Genomic DNA, 25013 nt, shown 5'->3' on the forward strand with positions numbered 1-25013 from the left:
ATTTCTGGACAAAACTGAGGTAAGAGAAAAGTTTTCAGGAAGGCCTACAGGTGACTGTAAAATGGGATCCTTTAACTTAATTTGGAACAGCAGCATAAGGCATTGGCTATGTAAGGAGGTAAAACTGTGACTTGATGTTTTCCCATAGGAAGGGATTTGGGCTAGTGGATTTGGGCTGAAAATGGAGAATAATTCAGCAGCGGCTCTGTTCTTCCCCTCTTTCCTCTATACAGTCTATTTCCTCATCTCTCTCCTGTGGTTCATGAGTGAATTAATACTGCTGGGCTCGTGTTTGGGTTGTGATACTCAGCGCCCTGAATTCCATTTGTGGCCTATTCACTCACCTCACAGGAATTTTTCATTTCTTTGCTATGTTGGCTCTTCTGAGCTTTTAGTGCAAATCCTGGTTTTGATTCCCTCCACTCAGAGCACACTCCCTATTGGTAAGCACAGTAGTACTGCAGATCACGATGCATATTCAGAACTGAGTTGCAATGTTATTTTTAAATGCAGAGTATGGAGAAAAAAAAATAAATCAACATCTCTAAAATTAATTTTCTCTACGTATTAAATATATATATATGCTGTTAAGACTCCACAAAAGGAGCAAAACATATCTAAGGATTCAGCCTTGTGAAAGCTTATGTCAACAGTGAATGCACAAGTCGATGGCTTCTTCCTTTAGCAGCAAAACCTATTCTTCCATCTGCTATCCTCCAGTATAGCTCCTCGTGCTGTGAGTGCTAAAAAAAGAAATTTTGCCAGTGACCAGCAACAGGAGGATATCTGGATTTCAACTGAACATTTTTCGTCATACGCAGATTTTAAAAAGAATTATTGGAGCATAACTCTTAATTGTAGAGAAATCTAGCTACTAGAGCTCCCGCTGAGAAAGGCACATACCAATGGGGACAGACACAATCATCTTGGCCGTGGGCAAGTGGAAACAACACTGCGTGTTCCTGCTGGCCCGGGCGAAGTCAGAAGAGGCCTCATCTCCCCACTTTGCTGCTTCTGGCCAGCACTGCCATTTGTGAGTGAAGTCTTGTCTGCCCCTGGCCACTGCTGCTGCTCTGCAGCCTCACTGTGGTGGCCAGGAGGACAGGGACCAATGAAGGAGTCCAGCACTTAGTGGAAGACACCAGTGTGCCTCTCACTATGTTGGCAGGTTCAGCATTCCTTTCAGTTCCCCTCCAAGCTGCTTTCAGAGGCAAACACTTAGAGATGTGGAAAGCTGTCCAGCAAGCCTGTTTGTTTGAGAAATTTTTGAGGAAATGTTATTTTCTATGGAAAATGTAGATTTTCCAGAGTAATCCCAGCAAGACCAAGGCAAAAGACTTCTTGGTATCTTTAAGAATAGCTTTTTTTATTAAGTGAAAATTGTTCTGCAAGGAAAACCCTCTCATCTCTCTTTTCAAGCCTTCTTGATTCTCTTTACTTTTCAATATTTATTCCATTGGTGAAGTTGCTTGGTGTCAGACTGCTTTGCTTGTGTTCATTTTGATGATAAGTCAAGATAAGGCTTCTTCTCCCAACACTGAAAAGTTCTATTTCGTTTATATGAGTTTTTCTATAAGAGCCATTTTTCACAAGCTGAATTTCAACTCCAGTTATTGCTCTAAGAATTTTGGTGACAGCCACTAACCACAAAAAAAGAAAGACAACAGCTATATTAACATATTTTGCTTAAGGTTGTCTTACATCAGGTATAACATAATTTTAAATTGGTGATTGAATTTTAACTTTTTAAAATTAATATATCATGTTTAGCACTCCTATAAGGAATTTATTACTATTTGTGCATTTTGCTGTCTTGTAAGAATAATAAAATACTAGATTGTGTTATTTAAATTTCTTTATGAGGAAAGAAATTACCAGACCAAAACCCCAGGGACGTTATCTATCTGTCTTTGCTCAAGCAACTAGCTCTTTAGTAAAAAATCACTTATAGCTGTGACATTATATTTTCACTTAATGCCAATAAAATGCTGAGTAATAATATTTCAGACTTACTGTATTATAATTTCTCCATAAGATATCCTAGCTAAGAACTGTTGCACATTTTCTGCTACATATATTTTAAATTATAAATTTTTTTAAATTGTACAGTATATAGTTCTGGATGGAAAGAATGGGATTGAGTGTATACTTTAGTAAACACTCTGTGATCTAATCCAACATATTAGATAATAGCAGAAAAGAGTTCCTCCCATGAGATGCTCCTGCTCCTAGAAACAACTTAAAGAATGTGCAGCGGCATTTTATTCCCAATTCTTGCTTTTCTTCTGATAAAACGCTTCTTGCTATTCTTTGTAGTATATCCTGCTTCTCCTTGTTTTGCCTATGGCTATGAGATTTTTTAATTATCTTCAGTGTTGGACAGTTCTGGACTCGAATCAACATAGTTGAAGGCTTCCTTGTTTGTGAAAGTTGAGCTCAAAGTTAGACTGTGTCGTGGATTCACAGGTGCAAGTTCATTTAATACAATATTGTCACTTTTTACAAGAGTTGCTTTGTCCATGTGTTCTCTACTGTATCTGGCAACAACAGCATCAAGGAAGTCCAGCTTTGGTGGCAAAGTCCCACTTTCAAATAAGTATTTGGCTAAGTAGGAGACTATAACGTTAGTAAAGAAGGAGGTGAGCATAGCAAGTGTTTTAAATGGGAATCGCTGGATATACAGATTATCATCTTGATACCAGCCAGGGTAGAAGATCAAGGGCTGAAGGTAGAGGTATGGTTCTCCTCCGGTTATTCTGAGAACAAGGCCTAACAGGTACCCTGCAATGGCACCGTAGGTGTTGGTTCCTTTAATAAATAACACACACAAGAGCTGGGGGAATATGATGATATAAACAAGGTCAGAGCTGAGGTACCAGAGGCCATACACTGATGAAGCCAGCAGTGCCATTGCTGTTGCTGATGCTCCAAACAGAAGAACAGTGATTCTCATGACCCACACAATTTCCCTGTCTGAAGCCTGCAAAAAAAAGGGCAGTGTTAGGTGTTTTTTTCATGTCTGTACATATATGCCTACACTTATATACAGTCAATATAAAATACTGAATTGTAAAAGAAAGCTTTGCATGATTCATTCAATAATAATTACAAGCTAATATCTCTATCTCCATCTCAAGCTCAGAGAAAAAACCCTATGGGTTATGATTGCTATTGCCAAAGTCATTACTCTTTGAACATAGCAAAAAGCTTGATGATGAGTCAAAGAGAAAAAACAGCAGTGTAAGAAATAACTTTTAAATAAAATCACAATATGGCTCAACTAGAAAAAATTGGTCAGCATCAGAATTTCTTCTTCTCTGTTTCCTAAGAAAAATTCCAAATCACTAGACCATTTTGTTGTCAAATGATTTCCTGATAAATGAAAGATTAGAAAAATGTCGCATTTTGCAAAGAATTTAAGTAAAACTTACGGTTGTAGCAACAGTAATTAGCTGTTTGGATAAATTGCAGTGCCATAAGAACTCTTGACAGCTGCCCTCCCCAAGCCAGCTTTTTCACTTCTGTCATCAGTCACAACCATAATTATTTTTATGATTTTCAGTTTTTTCAACACACTGTGTAACTAAATAATTTTTCTAGTTATAGGCAGGAACAGGAACGAGGTGTTTCATTATGAAATTACAGTCTATGTATCATAGATATTACACATCTATGTATCTAGTTAAGGTCTCACCTAAAATTTTCTCTAAAAGTAAAAATGAAAACACTGTCTCACATTTTGCCGAAAGGAAAGCTGGTAAATGTTCCGAGCAAACATAGAACTTGCTGATAAAATTGAAGAGTCAGCTGAGGACATCACGGCAGCAGATACAGCACCGAGGCCAAAGAACGAGATATAGACAGGGCAAAGGTACTGCAGCACGATGGGTAAAATCATATCTGCTTCTTTTTTGCTCTTGGGGTCAGGGACACCATAGTCAGTCTGGTTCCAAGCTGTAATATGGACACCAGTATGATATCAGTAACGTTAGTGGTCAGCACCTCTGGACTTCATGTGTAGCGAGCTATTCATATTACCACATTTTCATGCACATTCAATGACCAGACTGTTACTAGGGCCAGACTGATGGCATTTCAGAGAGGCAGCATCACACTGGTTTCTGTTAGGCAGATTTAATTCTACTCAGCATTTTTCCTTGTCTCTAAAAAAAGCTTTAAATTGCTCATAAATGTTGTTTTATTCAATAAAACAAGACTAGGATCCATGTTTCTTTGTGATGTGTTTAACTACTCTCTTTGATTACGAACAGGGCTCAAAGCCATGTAAACATTTCTAACAGAGTATTTTTAACAGTTTAGCTACACTGTCACTGTGATGGGGATCACTGTCACTACGACCTTGGCAAGGATACATTGGTCAAGGTAAGAAATTTCTGATAAATCAAAGAATCATTTAGGTTGGAAAACGCCTTTAAGATCATTGAGTTGAACTGTTAGCCCAGCATGGCCAAGCCCACTAATAAACCACATCCCCAAGAGCCACACCTACACATCTTTTAAATAGCTCCAAGGATGGTGAATCCATCACTTCCCTGGGCAGCCTGTTCCAGTGCTTGACAAACCTTTTGGTGAAGACACTTTTTCCTAATATCCATTCTAAACCTCCTCTGCTGCAACTTGAGGCCATGACCTCTTGTTCTGTTGCTTGTTATGTGGGAAAAGTACCTCGCTACAACCTCCTTTCAAGTAGTTGTAGAGAGCAAAACAGTCTTCCCTGAGGCTCTTTTTCTCCAGGCTAAACAACCCCAACTCCCTCAGCCACTCATAATTATTACTGTTACCACCAAATAAAAGTACCAGAATCTAACTCAAACATTGAATAGAAATATTACATAGGTAGATACTTAGAAGGTACAAAATTATTTAATTTCATCCACTGGGGTAGGAACAATTTCCTTTGAGAGAAATATTCTATAACATTATTTTTCTGTGTGGTCTGTTGAAGGAGTTGTGAGTTGATTAATGATGCCACCTGGCTATCTAAACCATATGTCACCTATATCTAACATAAGATTTATTTTCATACACTTATTGCACTATTCATTTTACATTTATTGCAATACTGATTTTTAATCATTTACCTGTAGATGCTCCAATTGCACCAATCAGTACTGCAGGAATAGCCATCACAATACAGCCAAAAGCAGCCAGGAATGACAGAACTTGAGCATATGTGGCAGAAGATGAGGAAAGAACTCTCTGGAAATATGCTTGCCATGGAATTCCTCCTAATGTCTACAAACATAACAGCATGCTGTGATTGGGGGGTAACTGAATCGTTTTGCTTTCACCATATAGAGAACACGTACAAGGATCACTTGAATGCTGAAAGCCATACTGCTACTTTTTCATTTATTTATTGAATATCAGCCAGCCAGTAATAACTGCAACTTTCATTTCCACAAGCAATGTCAAACCTGTGTAAGTCCACTTAAATCCCATTCTTTTAAACAAGTTATTTTTTTTAATACAGTTAGCAACAAAGCTTTGTACTTTCATAGTCTCTGTAATCCCCAAATCTTTTGACTTGATAAAGCTTTATGAAGAGTACTACTTTCATATTTCATATTTGAAGAATTTGCCTTCAAATACTCTTCCACTAAAATAAGATTAGACTCTGATACAATGTCAAAGCAAGATTTTATCTTCCTTTGTGAATGCATGTAGTCATCCATGGAAGGCGAGACATGCTGTGTACATTGAACTCAGGAATCTGAAAAATTATGCCATGACTGCCTTAAGCAAATACAATACCAATAGAAATGGAAGACAAAGCAAAAAAAGAGAAAAGTTTTGTTTTGTTGTGGAAACCCTTCTCTTTTATTTGGATACGTTACTGAAGATCCTGATTAGAATTAAAATTATTTCTGCAAAATATGACACAAAAGAGTATTACCAAAGGTTGAAAACCCAAGCGCTAACAATTCTGTCTTGAGAGCAGGATTTGAAGAGCCTCCACGAAGTAACTAGGTGTTTGTCTCTAAACAGCATGGAAAGAAAACCAAGCAAATTGCATAGCCTAGTTCTATCCACTAAATGAGGCAGGAGGCATTTGGACCAAAAAGTGTGTATACAGGTGTTTCATATAGCTTCATGCACACACAGGGACTAAGTTAATGTTTCACAGACAAGTCTGGTTTTGACTTGTTATTTATGACCGTTTTTCTTTGCCGCCTTAATAATAATGTTCCTTTATCAAAGCTTTCCAAGCATGTGGAAGTTTCTTGAGCTATAATGAAACAGACAAAATTAAAAGAAAATGTGTCAAAATAGCAGAGCTTTCCTTTGGTCAACAGCAGAGATGAAACCTTCAGGCTTACAGGAGAGAATACAGCCACTTGAGCTAGTGTCATACTTTGGATCTCTGAGAGAATGCTGAATAAAGTAACACATTTTAATAGACCAATTACAAGAAAACCCTGAAGATTTTTGGCTGAGAGAATTTTAAAGAAAAGCCAGAAAATGTAATCCCAAAGTACAACATGATAATAAAACCAGTGTAGATTTGCATAGGGACACTGAGAATGGAAAATGTTAACACATGTTTCTAGATCCTCTAATAGAAAGTACTTAATAACCACTGATCCCATGTGTAATATATAGGTATTAAATAATGAAAGCCCTTGGTTCATTCTGGCATGTGTGCATGTATGAATTTATCCATCCTGCCATCCATCTCTGCAGAGCTTTTTCTTCACCTATAGCTAAGGCCTATTTAATCATTTGTGTAACGTATTTATTGCCTTCTGCAAGACACGAATTCCTCTGCCAACAATGACATCAGTTAAGCATTAGCTGCACACTTTTATTTAATTTTAACATGTCAGCTCTTTCAGCCTGATGATATTTAAATTGCATTCCTGGCAATGCTGGCTGATATGTCACTGAAGTCATTCAAATGTGCAGAAATATCAAGTAGGAGTCAAGAGGGTAAAAGTTTTCAGTTTGATAGAAACTCTTAACTAGACTCAACTATTTTCAGCTGTCACAGTAACATAGTGTAAGTGCTTAAATGCTTCATACAAATCACCACTTACCAGTAAAAAGAAATTGTCCAACCATGTGTAAATGTCAAGTGAGTTGATAGATCCAAGCCAAGGTGCTTGGTACACCGGGCGCACAGCCGTGAGCCCAATGTCTGTTACTGCAGGATGGGACATAGCAAAGGGGACACTGATCCACTGTAACCAAAGAGAAACAATGTGCTCAGGTATACAGAAGATATTCTAAATCTGTGAAAAAAACACTCATCTAGTTTTCTTATTCTTACTTGCTGCAGATTGAATACCAAATTATCAAGATGATTTGCAAAAATTCAGATAATGTGCAGGTGGAAACATCTCTGAAATCCACAGAAATTGGGAGTGGATAGCTCACATCTGCCTGGAGAGTATGACCAGAGAATTAATCAATGCAAGCTGCAAAATCTGCAGCAAAGACACATTTATACACCTTTGTTTTATTTTACCTAACCACCTTATACATTGTTTACACTCTTTCCTGGACTACACAGTACAGAAATATCTACATATGAATTTCCATGTAATAGCATCAGGACCTGGCAGTATACAGGTATGAGACATCACATCTGAAGGCTTGGGAATGTATTGAAAGACTGTGAAAAGACAGGATTGCTGTTGGTACAGCCTCATTTCTCTTCCTCCAGAACTCATACTAACCCAGTGTTACAGCACTTTTCTGCCTCACAGGTGTTTTCTAGGTGTCTCTTGACCATTTTCAGTCTGTTTGTTTTTTATCTAAATCAGAAAGTCTTCCCAGTGATGGTTTCTGCCAGAAGGTCCAATTCCTTCTTCAGCTGACTTTATGTACATTTACTTGCAAAGTCATTTCACAGTCGTGTAAGTCACTGACTTTCTGTGGAGGAGAAACTCAGCAGCTCCAACTGAGGTGAAAACCAGGCTTTGCACTATATGGACTAGATCTTCACAAGCCCAGCATCCTTAGGATCCAGTGATATCCAAAACCACACAGATTCCCACAATCACAACTGATCACAGTTGAGTATATAGGGGCAACAGGAGCAAGGAGGGGAAAAGTCAAACATCTTTCTCTATTTTGTTGCGCAATTATTGCAATAATATATGAAGAATATTTTGTAGCACTGCCTGTTGTTCAGGCAGTTTATCCCGTACCATAGAATTCTGTTCTCATTTAAACTTTGCCGGTTTAAGCAGTTGGGCAGAAAGATTCCCTTCTCACTCTCTGCTTGAGCTTTTCTGTGAAAGAGCATGTATCAGTTTGGCACAGCCTGGTTTTAGGTAGCAGGGGGGCCACAGAGGTGGCTTCTGTGAGGAAGCTTCTGGAAGCTTCCCACCATGTCCGGCAGAGCCAATGGCTGATGGCTCTGAAGATGGACATGCTGCTGGCCAAAACTGGGCCAATGAGAGAGGTTGGTGATGCCTCTGTGATGACGTATTAAGAAGAAAATCAAAACAAAGTCACAAGGTTTTGGATTCTAGTCAGAGAAGAGGAGGAGGTGAGAACATGTGAGGAAAAACAACATGGAGACACCGAGGTCAGTGGAGAAGGAGGGGCAGGAGGTGCTCCAGGTGCTGGAACCAAGATTCCTCTGCAGGCCGTGGTGCAGACCATGGTGAAGCTGCTGTGCCCCTGCAGCCTGTGGGTCCATGGGGGATGCCCCACAGCCCGTGGGGAAGGTGCTCACACCGGAGCGGGTGGATGCCTGGAGGAGGCTGTGATCCAGTGGAAGACCCAGTGAAGAGAGAGGGCCCCTGCTTCCAGGCTGGAGCAGCCTGTCCTTGGAGGACTGCACCCCGTGGAAAGAGAGCCACGGTGCAGCAGTTTTGGGAGGACTGTGTGCCCATGGGAGGGACTCATGTTGCAGCAGGTGCGGTGTGGCTGCTGCTCGTGAGAGCAGACTCATGTTGGAGAGGTTTGCAGAGAACTGTCTCCCGTGGGAGGGAGCCCACAGCCTCACAGGGGAAGGACTCCTCACCCAGAGCAGTAGAAGAAGATCGTGGTGATGGACTGACCAAACCCCCATGCCCTGTCTCCCTGCGCTGTCGGTGAGAAGGAGGGAAGGGCTGGGGGGGGGGAGAAGGTGTTCTAAGGGCTTATTTTACTTTTCATTATCCTCCTCTGATTCTGTTAGCAATAAATTCACTTCACAACTTAAGTTGAGTCTGTTTTGCCCTTGAAGTGTTTCTCCCGGTCCTTATCTCACTCATGAAGCCTTCATTAACTATTTTTGCTTTTCCATCCTCTGCCCAGCTGAGGCAGGGGAGGGTGAGTGAGCAGCTCTCGAGGGTGCTTGGTGCTGGGCCAGTGTCAAACCACAATAAAGCACCAAAATTTTTCAACTGTCTCCAAGATATTTTGAGAGAAAAATACACATATTGTCAAAATTAATGGATATTAATATTCTCCTTCCTGAGAAATTCAGGGGGAAGAAGGATCTCAGACAGATTTTTTTATTCTTGTTTCTGAATCTCAAATGTCAAACATATCCAAGTGATGAGCTTCTGAACAGATGTAGTTTGGCCATACTCCGCTGAGATTTTCAGTAGGGTAAATATCTAAAAGTCTATCTGGAGTCTGCATGCCACAGCACAGGATTAAATAGGTACTGTATTGCAAATTCAGTGTGGGCGTTTGTAAACCATTCCAGTTCCTCACAGTAACCTAGCTCTTTGTGGTCTCAAGGGCTAGCTTTTTATTAGTAAATAAAACCAATCAAGACACTTTCTTTGGCCCTGCAGTTTACTGGGATGTCATAGTTTACATCTATATATGTAGACTCCCTCTCCTGACAAAAGTGACAGCCCTGAACTATTCCTGGGAATTATCTGGGAAAATATAGAGTTTAGAATGGGGAATTAATAATACAGATGGGGAGATAGTAAATAGGACACAGCACAGGCTGAGGGAAAGTCTCACCAGGCAAGGTAAATACAAAGAGATGAGAGTTGCAGGCATGGATACAGGAAGGTGAGGAAGGAAGGAGAGACACTACATGAGATTATAAAGAGAAAAACAAGGATGCACATGGAGTGGTGGGGTAGAAGTTATGGAAAACTAAGGGAAAAGCTGTGGCTGAAAGGAGGAACAGGAGTGATTACAGCATGCCTTTTGTCTTAGGTAAGAACAGGAGAGAAACTAGACATTAGAGGAAGAAGCAGCAAAGCTCTGTGACAGTGGGAATAAAAACTGCACCAGGGCCTGGAGGAGAAGCTGGGATAACTGAATGTCTGCCATCTTCTGCTGTGACACCTACTGTGAGAGGGTCCCATCTCATCTAAAACTGCCTCCCTGGAGCATGACCATTTAGATATTGAGTCTTCCAGCCTCACTGATGACACTCTTGAGCTCATGAATATGGTTTCTTCTGCACTACATTATTGCTGTTTATTTCAAATGGGAAATTACATAAAGAGCCCAACCTGGATTAAAACAAAACACTATAAAGCTATAGATCAAATCATTTAGAAGACTTCTATACGACCTTCATTTGCTTTCCACCCCCATCAGGTTCTTGCTGATTTTAATGTTATTCCCATGGGATCAGGCTCTCTAGCAGTTCATGTGTTGATTGCACTGGAAGAGCATTTCTGTACTTTGATTTATCTCCAGTTTTGGGAATTTCTGTAATGCATGCCATCTGTAGAAACTTAATGTTTCACAAATACTAACATTCACATTTGGGAAAGAGACAGTATTTTCCCCACTGTTCAGATGAAGAACAAAGATATGAGGGGAAAAAGGTCTGGAGTAACTTTTCATTTGAGGTAGCCAGTTGGAACTTGGATTTGCTTTTTCAGGCTATTTAGCACCATTTCCATTAAATGATTTGAAGGCCATAGTCCTCACAGTAAGATGCCGCAGAGTAAGGACACACAGAGAGCTGGTTAGTGACCACCTGTGTAAGCACTGGCTGAAGCAATTTCCCTAGAGCTGCACAAGAACTCTGGTGAAAGCAGAGAAAGAATGCCAGGCCCCCAAGGTGCTATTTGGTTCCTTCATCTTGAGCCACTCCATTTGTTTTAGCATATCTCAGTTCTCTGCACGCCTGTGACCGTCTATTACTGCTACAGGCAAACAAAGACAGCAGCTTCTTTGATTGCACCCTTGTGATCTGGACCCTGTCACATGGATGTTTTTCAATTTGGGGCTTAAAGAACAGCAGTAAATAAAAGGCTACCCACTAGCATATCACTGATAGCTGATGAGGGATATTCACACTACCACACTAAAACAGCCAAAACATCTGGCGAGACTTCCTATATTATGGTCTCCAAGGATGGTGGAAGGAAATGAGGGAAAAACCAAGAAGGTTAACTAAGTTAACAGGAGGTTAACTAAGCTGTGTGAGCAGGTGACAACCACAGAAAAAAAGAAGCAGTAGAGTATCAACTCTGCAGGTCCAGTGCCAGCATTTCTGGACTACTTTACCAACAGCTTCGTACATCTGATGCCTCCTTCCAGTGCCTGAGCCACAGTCCTATAGATGGACAGGGAAGGATCAGCACCAGTCCTATTCTGAATTAGATAGGTACTCAGGAGAAAAATTGGAAGAGTGTTTGGACTGCCAGACTGGCTGGAAAAAAGCCAAAGAGTCAGACCTCTTGGACAGCACTATTTCCAAAGTACGGGCTGTGCACTGATGCAAATACAGACTCTGTTTCAAAGTCAGCACTCTGTGAGTGGAGTCTGACTGGTTGGCAGTGCTGTGTCTGATACATCCCAGGACACACTTGGCCCTTCTGGCTGTTCAGGACAAAATCCTTGACAAAGTAGGGCAAAAAAAGCCAAACTTACCAGTCCCAGGAAGATGCAGAAAAGCTGAACTACATCGGTGTAGGCCACAGAATAAAGTCCACCCACAAGCGTGTACATTGTAGCAATCAGGGCAGAAATAATGACTGAAATATTGACATTAATGTCAATGATCACACTTATAGTTGCACCTAAGGGGAAAACCAAAGCACTGCATGTTAGTGTGTATGTCACAGCATGTCTGATGAGAAGGCCCACCTTTGTTAAGTTGCATATATAGGTCCTGGTCTGACACTTAGTAACAGCACCAATAATTCCCCCCCTCTATATTCTGCACACCCTTTCTGCACCTTTGAAGGGAATGGGAAAAGGGAAGCTCCTGTTGGTCTAAGTTTAGCATCTGTCATTTTGCAGGTTCTTAGGAAACGGAGGATAGAAGGGTCCCAACAACCCTTCCTTACATTGCTCAAGGTCTGTAAGGACTACTCTCTCTCGTTCTGCCTGCGAAAAGCAGCTATGCACATCCCTGATTACCACAGTCTTCAGAGAATGTTCTTGCAATGCTACCAGCCAGCTGCCACAGCACTTGCAGGATGCATCCCCTGAGGTCCCATGAGATGGTGTCTGTCCAGTGTATTTTAAAGTTTCCTCACTTGATTCTCTTCCAGCAAGCCTTCCCTGCACTGGACTTTCCCAGGCTTCTCAGGGTCCTGGAATTCCTAAAAACTGGTCTTACCAGTAGAGAACTAAGCAGAAAGGGCACTGATTACCTCAGTCTTTTCCACATCCTTTGCCACCCATCCCATTCAACAGCAGTCCGCATTTTCCCTTTTGTTAGGATGGGCTGTTCTTGAGCATGGAGGAAGTGACCCTGGAATATCAACCAGTTCTTCTGGACTCCAGGACAGTCTCCCATGGGATTCTTCCAAGCAGAATGCTGGAGAGGCCAATCTCTACTCTTCTGAAGTCTATAGTTGCATTTGTGATATTTGCCTTGTTCCCTCCATCTCATGAACATTGCAGCCAAATCTGGCTTTGACCTTCACACCCCTGACTTGTTCTTCCTCGGTCTAAGTAACAGGTTCAACAGAGCATCTCCCTACATCAGCTCCCTGATCATTTGTGTCAGGAAGTTGTCAGTGCACTCAAGAAACCTCCTGAATGGCTTGTGTCCTCCTGCACTGCCCTTCCAGCAGCTATCAGGATGGTTATATTTCCCTTAGATGTATTAGCTATTTCAAATGATTGCAATGTTTTAAGACCTTGTTTAAAAAATTCTTCTCCTTCTAATTAGGATGATTTAAATTAAACATCTTGCAACAACTTTTAGTGCTTGGAGTTATTGTAGATGGATATTCTGGAGCACATATTTGGAAGAGTTTTGGCCATAGAAGACAGCATGGTGTGTGATATGTAAGAGCCTCTGGGAGCTGACAGGTGTGGTTTTTCCTGCGCAATGAGCCTTCAAAGTTCACGTGCTTAAGGATTACAAGCTCAGATCTCTTTCATAGCTGTAGGACCTGTGTTTCCCATCTACAACCCTGCCAAGCAAGGAGTCATGATGAAGAGCAAGTAGTGAAGAGTACTGGATTAAACATTCATCAGTGAAGATAGGTGTGAAAAAAGAAACTAGATTATTCACAGAATAGTTAAAATCTACAATGACCTTTATAATCATTGAGAATCTTTAACTGTCAGCTGTTACATAAATCTAGAAAGGTATTCACACCACTTGTGTTGAAATAAAAAAGAATGGCTTGTCCTTAATCAAAAATATTCCAAATACTCTGAGTGTTCTTCAAGTTATTCAACTCCTATCACCTCAGCATGCAGTTTTTTCTTAGTGTTTTAAGGATTTTGTGATGAAATTGTGGTAAACAAGCTCCCCATTGCTTTACAGTTCATCAGAGCGCAGTTGGAGAGTTCCTTCAAAGTTTATTTTTTGTTTAAAATAGCTTATGCTAGAAGGCATTACCACATGCATGTGCATTATTAGTATGATTAGTTGGTAAAAGTCAATTACTGGTGCTTCAACTCAAGGGCTTTCTCTGTCCTTAAAGGGGTTTCTAAATTCAGGCATGAAATATAATTAAAAACCCTGGAAGCTGATTTTTTTTCAGGACTGGATGAGTAGTTGGGTGATTTTCTACTGAGTCATAGTTTCACCAATTCTCTGAATCCTTTCTTGAATCCTAAGTATTTTCTTCATTTTGTCAAGAAGAAAGCCATTTAGAATTGAAGAATTCTTCAATTTATTGATCAGCATCTGGTTTACTCCTATTATTTGTGTTATGGAATGTTCTGTATATGAAGATCTCCTCTATGCAAAGGATTATTTTGTTTAGATGCCTTGACAATGCTGTTGCATATCATTAAGGGAAAATTTGACTGGCTTCTCTCATCCCAGAGATGTAAAAGAAAAGCTGGGTCAGATCTGACAAAAAAGGGGTACTTGCAATCACTCATGTCACCCTCACTATTAACAGAATTTTGTTCCTAAATCCTTTCATGCTCTTTGAAGAGGGACAACTTAAAGGTACATGAAAGTGCATAGATACTTTGCATGTCTTTCCCTTACCAAAATAATAAAGGGGTACCATTACGAGATTGAATTGCTAGTTGACATGGGTCTTAGAAATGTCACCATCTGAATAATTTGGCTTAAATGGTTACCATTTTGAGCCAGAATTTTAATGCATTCCCAATATTCTGAATAATTTCTACCTGTAATGAATGAATATTTATACTGCTTATTCCTTACCTAAGGCAGAGAAGATGGCAGCAGCCCAAAACATTTCTCCCATTAAAGCTGGAATAAACAGTAGTCCTCCCATCCTTTTTCCATAAAGCTGCTGAAAAGGATCCAGCATTGTCACATAGCCTTTGGATCGCATGGGTTTTGCAAAAAAAAGGCCACCTACAAAGAAAAAGCAGCGTAAGACACCAGCTGCAGCTTAGAAATGCATTGCCATTAAGGGATAAAACATTCATTGTCACTTAAGGGTACAAAAAAGTCACCAATACTGTTTGTTTGTTTGTTAAAAAGCACAGTTAAAATATTCTCTGGAATCTCTTATCTCTGTCTACAGAATTACTTAAACACACACTCCATTAGTATCTCTGGTCTGATAATAAAATAAAAGGCTTTTTTCTTTTTTCTGGCTCAGTTTATGTAATCTTCCATTATGGATGCTGTCAGAGTTTTGTCTAATTTTGGATTAGCCTAAGGGAATAGCTTTTCTACCTAATCCTGTTGATTCTTAGACCAGAATCCAGCATGAATTTTCACATAGTCCTTCTCTAAAAATAAAACTGTCTGAGATTCCTGAATCAGAAATAGAATTTCACCTGTGGTTTAGTGCACACACAGCAAATCTGATTCTTTCAGGACAATTCAGATGTATTATGTATGTTTCAAACAACTTTACTACACCTGCAGGGTAGGTCAGAGGTCTTCTGAGCTCTGCAGGTGTCAGATTCCATGAAATTTGTCATACACTTACTTCACTTATGGATGCTCAGGAATTTTGGTATATCACAATTCTGCTCTGCCTGGCTGGTGTATGGGCTGGATATGCACCCAAATGTGCAAAGACCTCTCCTCCTCTAATTCTTTCTGTCTCTGGAAAAAAGGACCTATCTCAGGAAAGCTGAAAGAGCCCTTGTATGGAAACCTGTGTAGTTGAGATCTGCAGGTGACTATAAGCAAGTAGACCTCTATCACAGTAAAACTGCTGTATAAGGTATAATAATGAACTGGAAACCCTGTCAGTTCCCAATAAGATATACTGTATGGTATTTGGCAACCCTTAACTAGGTTCTTCATGACAAGATATGTCATTTATTCACTGTATTGCGCAGAAGATTTTCTGAATTTCTATGTATTGCCTTTTATAACTCATATTTCTTCATTTCATCAAGTTCCCTGAACAGCAGGTACTGGCTTACACACTGTCATCACAGTTTATAGTGTTTATGGGAATGTTGTATTTAGGCAGGTAGATGCAGAAATTCTCCAGCATTTTTTTCTTTTTGCTATTTTTGATTTGGTAATGGATCCTTTTCTTATTCTACTTGTCATGCCATCATTGCAAAAGACAATTAAAGAAGAACAAAAAACCATAATCTATTAGGATGTTCAAACACCTGTCAAAGGAAATAGGAGGTATTCTGACCTCTAAAACTAAATTGCTTGAAAAATTAGGAAAAAAAGTCGTATAGAGAACAAACAGGGGGATTACATCAATCTTAAATACTTCCAGTCTGAAGCAACAATATTTCTCCCAACCTTGTATTTGTAATTTTGGTTATTTGTTTTTTTAAAGAAGGATAAAAAATTCCTCCCCTCAAACCTTCATGTATGGATCATACCTACAGAAATACTTTCCTGTCTGTGCTCTGCAGCTAGATATATGGTCACATATATGGACTTCCTTTCTCTGCAGTGGCCCCCCTGCCCCCACCCCCCCTGCCCCGAACAATATGGTTGTAATAATCAAATAGGTCTTGACAAGGAGTTTAGCAGACTTGAGATATCAAACTATTTATAGAGATTTTCTGGTGGTTTTTTTCAATAGCCAAACCTACCAGCAGAAGGGATCCAGTTCATATCAGCATCCTTTTATCAGACTCTAGTTGTTTCATTTCAAGTAATGGACCTGACATCAGAACCCTTTAAAATGAGGGACTACTAGCTTTAATCTTTGCTTACCTAAAATCAGGCTAAGGGAATATCCAATAGGTGCCTGAGCCCAAGCTAGACCATAGTCTGGGACATACACAGCTTCTGCTGTCCCATTGATGTAGCCTCCTCCAACCCACGTGGCTGAAAAGGAAGAGATGGAAAAGTCTTTAATGTCCACAAAGAAAGAAAAGCTCATACACTGTATAATAAAATTGTTATTATGTATGATACAGTTATTTTTTATTATATGAACAATTCAAGTGCCAGGCATGGCATCCTTCTATTAAAGGCAGTCCTAATTTGAATTTACAGCCTAAGCATATAAAAAAAGAAGTCAAATGGATGGAGGCCATCATCAAAGTTTCTAAGTCTCTGTATAGCCAGTGAAGATGTGAGGGCTGAGTCCCCCACTACTTATTTACCATTATTTTGTTTGTGTTAGTACAAACAAAGGAGAATAAGGAGTATAAGGGGGGATCTGAAGAACACTTAAATTAGGCAGAAGTTTAATGAACACTTCATTTACTAGAGCCTTCATGAAAAAAAAGCCTCTAAACCTTGTTCCATTTTAAATTGTTGCTATATAAGGCATATTAATAAACTCTGAGTTCTCAGAATACTTCTATGTAGGGTTGTGGTGCTTTTTTTGTTGCTATAAAAGTTCTAAACTTTGATTCATTTATTTTATGCTTCCTTGAGCCGTATTCCATAAGGGATATATGCTATCTCCAATATTTCTGATTTTATCTCTCTAAAAAGCAGTATATTTAATATACCAACCTCTGACACTTAATGAGTTGATTCTCTGCCTTTAAGGGAAGTTTCTACATTTGAGAATTTGGGATCAACTGTACATATGAGAGAAAAACTCTAACACAGAAATGTATGGCAATTAGATCTGCAAAAATACTTCATAACAAATCAAGTAATAAAATTTATCTCTTCCTGTTTGCAGATCCTGTGCAAAAAACGTTTTTGATTATCTCTAATGTATAATGAGCAAGTTTTATAAATCTAGGTTTGCATTTTGAGCAAGGGCAGAAAGACCATTACAAGTCCTAGATTTTTGTAATCATGTTTTGGTTTGTGTCAGAAGCATTATTTTCTCATATAAGAGTAGTTAGGGTTTCTGTGTAGAAAGTCTCAATACTTCAAAATGTATTTTCCTTAAACATTCTTCAGAATTTTCCCATCATCCACCATGGTACAAGCAAACTTGATTTTGTGTTTAAGACAAACAATTGAGAGAAAAACAAATTAAGAAAACTTGATAAAATTCCTTAAGAAATTTCATTAAGAGCTAAATAACCACTCTTGTCTGCTTGACTGTGATATCTCTCAAGTACTACTAGAGGGTATTTTGCTGAATTTCACCATGGCTTTAGAATCAAAGATCTCCAGCAACCAAAAAATTACAATTGTCCCCCTTTCATTAATTTGAAGCACAGAAATGGACCATTCTGTTGTTGGAAATGGTATAATGGACTTTTATGAGGGATGTGCATGCAGAGAAAGACTGCAACAAAAGAAGTGACCCAAGGAGACCTGTTACGAGTAGACTTTTGGTTATCAAGATCTGTTGTGTACTATAGAGATTAGAGGTGAGTGATGCCCATATGGGACCACATGGGGAAGATGGGTTAAGGCTGATTCTTAACGAGAAGAACACGAATACATCATCTACATAAAAAATTGTCAAACATTTGGGATTTTGTGATTCCTGACAGTGCGAATTAAGATAGAGGGGAGTATGATACTTTGTTTGCCAGAGTTCTAGAATTGTAGAATTGTTTGGGTTGAAAGGGACCTTAAAATTCTTCTATTTCTAACCCCTCTGTGATGGGCAGGGATGCTACTCACTAGACAAGGTTGCTCAAAGCCCTGTCAAACCTGTCCTTAAACACTTCCAGGGATGGGCCATCCACACCTTCTCTGGGCAACCTGTTCCAGTGTGTCACCACCCTCACGGTAAAGAATTTCTTCCCAATATATAATCTAAATCTACCCTTCTTCAGTTCCCTACCTCTACATCTCATCCTATCACTACATGCCCTGATCCCCATCTTTTCTATAAGCCCCCTTTAGGTACTGTAAGGCTGCTATCAGGTCTGCACAGATCTTTCTCCTCTCCAGGCTAAACAACCCCAACTCTCTCAGCCTGTCCCAGGGATCAATGTTGGGCCAAGTCCTGTTTAGTATCTTTATGGATGATCTGGATGAGGAGAGTTAGTCTACCATTAGCAAATTTGCAGATACCACAAAGTTGGGTCAGAGTGTAGATCTGCAGGAATGTAAGATATGGACAGGCTGGAGAGATGGGTTGAGGCCAGTTGTATGAGGTTCAAGAAGACCAAGTGCCAAGTCTTAGACTTTGGTCACAACAACCCCAGGCAGTGCTACAGGCTGGGGACAGAGTAGCTGGAAGGCAGTCCAGCACAAAAGGACCTGGGGGTGCTGGTCAACAGCAGCTGAACACGAGCCAGCAGTGCTCAGGAGGCCAAGAAGGCCAATGGCAACCTGGCCTGTATCAAGAATAGTGCAGCCAGCAGGACCAGGAAAGACATCATGCTGCAGTACTTGGCATCTCTAGTACTGTGTCCAGTTCTGGGCCCCTCACTTTAAAAAGGACATCAGGATGCACAAGTGTGTCCAGCAAAGGGCAACAAGGCTTGTGAAAGGTCTAGAAAACATATCTTATTAGAAACAACTGAGGCAGCTGGATTTGCTTAGTCTGGAGAAGAGTAGGACCTCATTGCTCTCTACAACTACCTTATAGGAGGATGTAGTGATGTGGGGCCAGTCTCTTCTACCATGCCTGCAGTGAAAGGACAAGAGGAAATGGCCTTAAGCTGAGACAGGTGAGATTCAGGTTAGATGTTAGAAAGGAATTTTTGACTGTTAGGTTGGTCAGGCCTTGGAATAGGTTGCCCAGGGAGGTGGTGGAGTCACCATCCCTGGAGATGTTCCAGAGGCATCCGGATCTGGCACTGAATGATGTGGTTTAGGGGTTACAGTGGTAGTGCTGGGTTGACAGTCGGACTAGATGATTTTAAAGGTCTCTTCCAATCCTGATGATTCTATAATTCTGTGATTCGAAGTTTTTCTCAACAGGGCTGCTCTTAATCTGCTCCTCACCCACCCTGTATCCATCTTTGGGTTTGCCCTGATGCAGGTGGAGTATCTTAACACTTGGCCTCTTACACTTGGCCAGGTACCTCTGTATGGGATCCCTTCCCTCTCGATTATCAACCACAGCACTCATCTTGGTGTCATCTGCAACCTTGCTGAGAGTGCCCTCAATCCTACTGTGCTGACAAAGCCGTTGAATAATATTGGTCCCAGCACGGACCCCTGAGCAACACCACTCAGCCTTCAACAGACCACTACTGAACCTTAAGTCCATGGCTACCTGGGATGTGTGTTGCCTGTTGTGTGTCAAGCAGCACAGTCTTATGGAATAAGCACTTGTATACAATATCAAAACTAAATATTTAGAAAAGGAAATATATTTGTCTCTTTCCCCAGAAAATTCATAAGCATGAATTCTACATGAATGATACTTGGTTACAGGTGGGAATAATATCCCATTGTCAAGGACAGATATCCAACATTGCTGCAGCTGTAGTGAAGGGGGCTTCCAGTTCCAGCATTGATTTGCCAAGGGTTGCTACAGAGGTGTCAGGTGTTCTCCAAGGAGCACTTGGATGCCATGACTAGCTCCCTTGTTTTCTTCTGGAGGAGATCAAGTCAGTTCCCTTCTGTGCGATGTTGTAGGGGTCATTACTCTCCTCTGTCTGCAGGGCAGACAGATATTGCTGTGTAAGGTGGCATGAAGGATTTAGCCCTTATTTTTAATTTTATTTCTTGATTTCTGGATTGGGGTTTGAAAAATTGCTGCTGATCAATTTTTCTGTGCACATGACTGTTCTGGAACATCTGTCAAGGACCACAGAGCTCTAGGAAGGTGCTATATGTCTTCTTCTGAGGGGGTGAATGGGTAGTCAGCACGTACACTGACATAGGTAAATACAGTAGAAATGAAATAAAGGGATAAGATAGAATGAGATTTCAACCTTAGATATTAATTTTCTGATCCTCATTTGCTAAGCCACAATTTAAAGTTAGTTTAATACCTTTATTTTTGGTGAAATTATTCTTTTTTTTTTTACCTAAATCAGCCAAAAGGAATACAATATTTAATAATCTATGGAAGCATTCATGTGGTAATCTGTTTTAATCTTCCCTTTGCCTGCTGTCTGAAGAACAACAAAAATGCAGCAAATACCAAAATCCATTTAAAACATGCACCCTAAAAAATGATCAGACAAATACTGAGGGTAAGGAGTGCAATTTTTCTTCTAGTTCCCGTGAGACATACAGAAGTTGATCTCTGAGTTCTTGATATATATTGATATATATTAGAAAAGCAAATTTTTTGGCACTTCTTTGGAACAATTCCTTGTCTGACCACTCAAATTATTTAATAAACTTATCAAGTTCTGTAAAATGAAAATTCTGATCCAAGGATTAGAATAAAATAGAATAGTGTAATGTTTCTTTTTCATGTGGAAGGATACGTAGCTCTATCCAACTAAAATGCAATAATTACATCAATAGATTATTACCTTTCGGGTCATGCTTGTGAGCATTTAGTTATGTAATCTCAACTATTTCCTTTGAGGTTTAAACTCAATCACCAAAATCCAATTAGATTCAAGTTTGTTGCAGATACCACTTCTTAAAAAATTCATTCACCAAAATAAGGAAGCCTAGTATTTAATGCAACATTTTATCTATAATTATGTAAAAATGATACACAGATTAAATATGTGTCTACTATGGTACAATATTAGTTCATTTTAATATGACATGCTGTGATCCCTCCACAATTCAACCTTTTCACTCTTTCTATTTTTTGTACTTGCAGACACACTCAACCTTCAACAGGCTTTGTGTTCAGCATTTCAGTAGCTGGTTGATACAGCTTTTTCTTCTTCAGGACCATAGCATATATCCAAAAATATCCACAGCTGTTATTTGTAGGTAGTGCTTTAAGATTATTCAATCTTGTTTAGAAAATCAACTATCATTACTCAGGAATCTTGACTTTGATGCTTATGTTCTGAATTTTATTTTAAGTTTATAGGCTAAGTGCTGTCATCCTCTCTACTAAGTAGCCCTAGAAACTTCTATGACTTTCATAGCCAATACCTGTGGAACATTGTAGTGCTTGTCTCAGGCAAAAAAGATAGAATAAGGCCTTATCTCATAACCCAAAGTGCTTCATGTACATACAAGCAATTTCCTTTCTGGAGAACTTTAAAAAAATTCTTGCTTTCCTTTTGCTGGGTAGGCTTTGCTTATAATTTACACTTAGACAATTAAACCTGAAAAATATAAAGACGGTGTTGGAATAATCATGTATTGTGCATAGTCATGGTTGTGAGGTGCAAAATCAGCATCAATCATTTTTTAAAAAGCAAGTATGCCCTTGAATAATGTGTCCATTTTGTAAAAATTACAAACCTGTAAAAATTATTGCAGATTTTCATCAGCTTACTTTCATAATTGTTTTATTACGACTTTTGAAATCGAGTGTCCCAAACACCCTCACGGAGACAAAACTCAGACTAACCCCTGGTTGAGCAGATTTGTGCCCACATCTGGCTTTATGTGACAGGCGTGGTTTGCTGTGGCTCAAAGTGTAGGTTAGTTGCCATATCAAGCTTTAATTGCCCTATTTAAAGAAGGCACAGGGGAAAAGAGTGTCAGGACTGACAGTATAAAATCCATGATAGTTTTAGCTACTCAAAGGCTTTGGGATCAGTCTGATATTCTACTGCAAGGATGAGATACTGCACCATCTCTAGAGCTTGCATGATACAGGATGAACATGTGTGGGTCTGAATTGTGGTGGCTATAGAAATTGCCTGAGATATAGGAAATCCCAGTTCAGGTTTCATCTGTGCTTCAGCTGTTACACAAAATATTCCTGCAAAATAGGATTAAGGAAACCAGAATTTGTGTCTTCTATATGCAAAGCTGTAAGTCATAGCCACTTCTGTGGGAAAAGCCTTTTTTATCTCAACTCCCCCAATTTAATTTTTCGTGTTTTGTGGCAACCAAACACTATTCTGGTTTCAGTGCTCTTGAAAACATTTCTGCAAAATATTCTGGTTTCAGTGCTCTTGAAAACATTTCATTCAGCAGAAAGCAGTCTAACCAGCTCTTGCTGTGAGCAGAATCTCATCATATCTTATGCATCAGTAGCTGATGGATGCGTGATACAGTAAATTACAGCATAGTGCAAAAAGTAGAACATCAAACTGTATTCAAACTTTATTGTCTTTTACATTCTTTACTCAATATCTAAATATTCAGTCTTTGAATGAGCAAAATGCCCCTGCAAAAGAATGTGAACTTATCTCAAATAAAGAATGCAGAATTTTGGCCCAAGTTTTACCTGGCTCTTCCTTATTAGATAATTCTGAAAGCAGAACAGGACAAAACAGCAAAACATAAATATAGTCAGATAAATTCAACCTGACAATTGAAAGGGGTTTGCCTGAATAGGATTTAGATTAAATAAAGAAAAAAAAAAGCATGCCTAAAAATTAAATTGCCTTAATAATAATGAATTCACTCTTCCTATAATGCATTTTTGTTCCAATACCATAATACAAGCTTTGAGATTTTGGAATGTATTGTGAATATTTTATTTCCCCAGGTAAGACAGACGGTTTGACTGGCTCTGGGAGTCAGAGAGCAATGTTTACAAAATCAGTGAAGAACTCTTCCTTCACCCAGGGTTTTCTTACTGATACTACTATTGAGAGTAATGCACTATTTTGTCAAACTGCTGAAAAAGAAGCTAAAAGAATCCACAGAATAAGTTTGCTGAAATCTGTACAATTACAAGTTTGGAGTTATGCCAGTTTTCTTTTCGAAAGTTAATTTATGCTGCACACCCTCCCCTCCCCTTCCCTCCCCACCAATCTCTTTCTCTATAAACTTTGTTTTACTCAGATTAAACAAACCCAAAACTAATGCACAAATTTGGATGGTTTTAAAAACAGTAAGTTATTTTAAAACTTTCTTATTCATCTACATTAATTCCATACTTTTGTTCCAAACATATCTGATCTACAGATGAATAGGGAAGCAATGAACACTAATGAAAATATATTCTTCCTGTAAGATTTACAAATATTTGTTGTTTTTATACAGATGCTACCTCTGGCTGTTCACTAAACAATTGGATAAAAAGTATATGTATTTTCCCCATTTTGCATTATTCAACGCACAGATTGCAATTCATTCAGATGGAAAACTGACAAGTCATACGCTGGCTAGGAAACAAAAAGGTGGTTTTTTACATACCTGTCATTGTAAATCCACCAACTAGCAAACCAATGTCTCTTCCACCGACTATAATAGCTTCACTGCGATCTCCTTCACTGCCGGTGTTCTTGGTTTTCCAAGCAGCCCATATCCCTACTGCCAGGATTGCCAGGTAGAAGACAACTATGGCCACCAGTCCCTCCACATGGAAAGCCATGTTGAAGTCCCAACTGCTTCTTTTATCGCTATTTCATTAAGACCTCTGGAGAGAACGCAATAATACGTCTGCTTTTAACAAACCTGCTTTTTAGCACCAGTGTACAAAAACCCTCAGATGGTTTTTGGAGAGACTATTCTGGTGAATTTATGAAACGAGAATTTCAGATGTAATTGAGATTAATGTTACATGCCAATTAAAACACCTGTGGAGCAACAACCAATGGTTATAGTCTCTGAATGTGAAGGGGAATGAATGACATGGCTGCAAGCTACACTACTCTTAGAGGTCAGTTACTGAGCACTGAATTACTCTGGTGTCACCAAGTCCTCAGTGTACGGGAACTTTTCAGTCACGGACTAGTTTGGTACAAGGGATAGACGATCTTGGCCATGTAGACTATTCCAAAAGTCTCTATTTAGTCTGAAGACAAAACTGCTTTAAGTTATAACAGAAACATGGATAAGTAGTAGCTACAACAGCAAAACACATCTTTTAAGTGTTTGTATTGGAATGCTGAGTCTTTTCCCCCTTGTAACATCTCCCGTATTTTAAAATCTGCGCTTTCTTTGTTGCAACATTTAATTGTCCAGCATGAAAAGCATCAATCTATTCTCTCTCACACAATTTGAAAAGCAAACGGAAAGCTTAAAAGCTGTCGGAAGACAGAAATGTTGAAGTATACGAAGCACAGCGGGGGAAAACTCCCGAGCGACGCAGGCAGCCGCTGCCCCGTACCCAGCCTCTCCCGGAGCCCCCTCTCCGTCCTGGCGCCGCCGCTCCGCGTTCGCTCTCGCACAGTCGCGCCGCAAGACCCGTCCGCGCTCCCGACGGCTCCGCGGCTCCGCTGGCGGGGCCAGCCGGCCGAGCCAGCGCTACCTCCCGGGGGCTCCGCGCTCCACGGGGGCGCCTTGCGCGGCCGCGCCCCCGCCCCGCGCCCGCGGCAGCACCGCCCGCCCGCCGCCCCGCCCCGTCGGGCAGGAGACGAGCCCGCCG

General features: G+C 40.0%; 1 protein-coding gene across 1 annotated transcript; it reads right to left on the reverse strand.

The window, feature by feature from the left end:
- Nucleotides 1-240: 240 nt before the first annotated feature.
- Nucleotides 241-24825, reverse strand: SLC5A7 (solute carrier family 5 member 7). Its single transcript, XM_042039594.1, has 8 exons — nucleotides 23840-24825; nucleotides 16487-16600; nucleotides 14537-14692; nucleotides 11818-11966; nucleotides 7059-7202; nucleotides 5103-5256; nucleotides 3737-3954; nucleotides 241-2980 (listed from the first exon to the last, which is right to left on the reverse strand). Exons 1-8 carry the CDS (start codon nucleotides 24015-24017, stop codon nucleotides 2360-2362), a joined length of 1734 nt encoding a protein of 577 aa, XP_041895528.1. The 5' UTR covers nucleotides 24018-24825; the 3' UTR covers nucleotides 241-2359.
- Between the last annotated feature and the right edge of the window lie 188 nt (nucleotides 24826-25013).

The sequence above is a fragment of the Corvus kubaryi genome, unplaced genomic scaffold (assembly GCF_017639235.1).
Source record: "Corvus kubaryi isolate FWS band 111438036 unplaced genomic scaffold, C.kubaryi_AGA036_p1.0 133, whole genome shotgun sequence".
NCBI classification, from domain to species: Eukaryota; Metazoa; Chordata; class Aves; order Passeriformes; family Corvidae; genus Corvus; species Corvus kubaryi.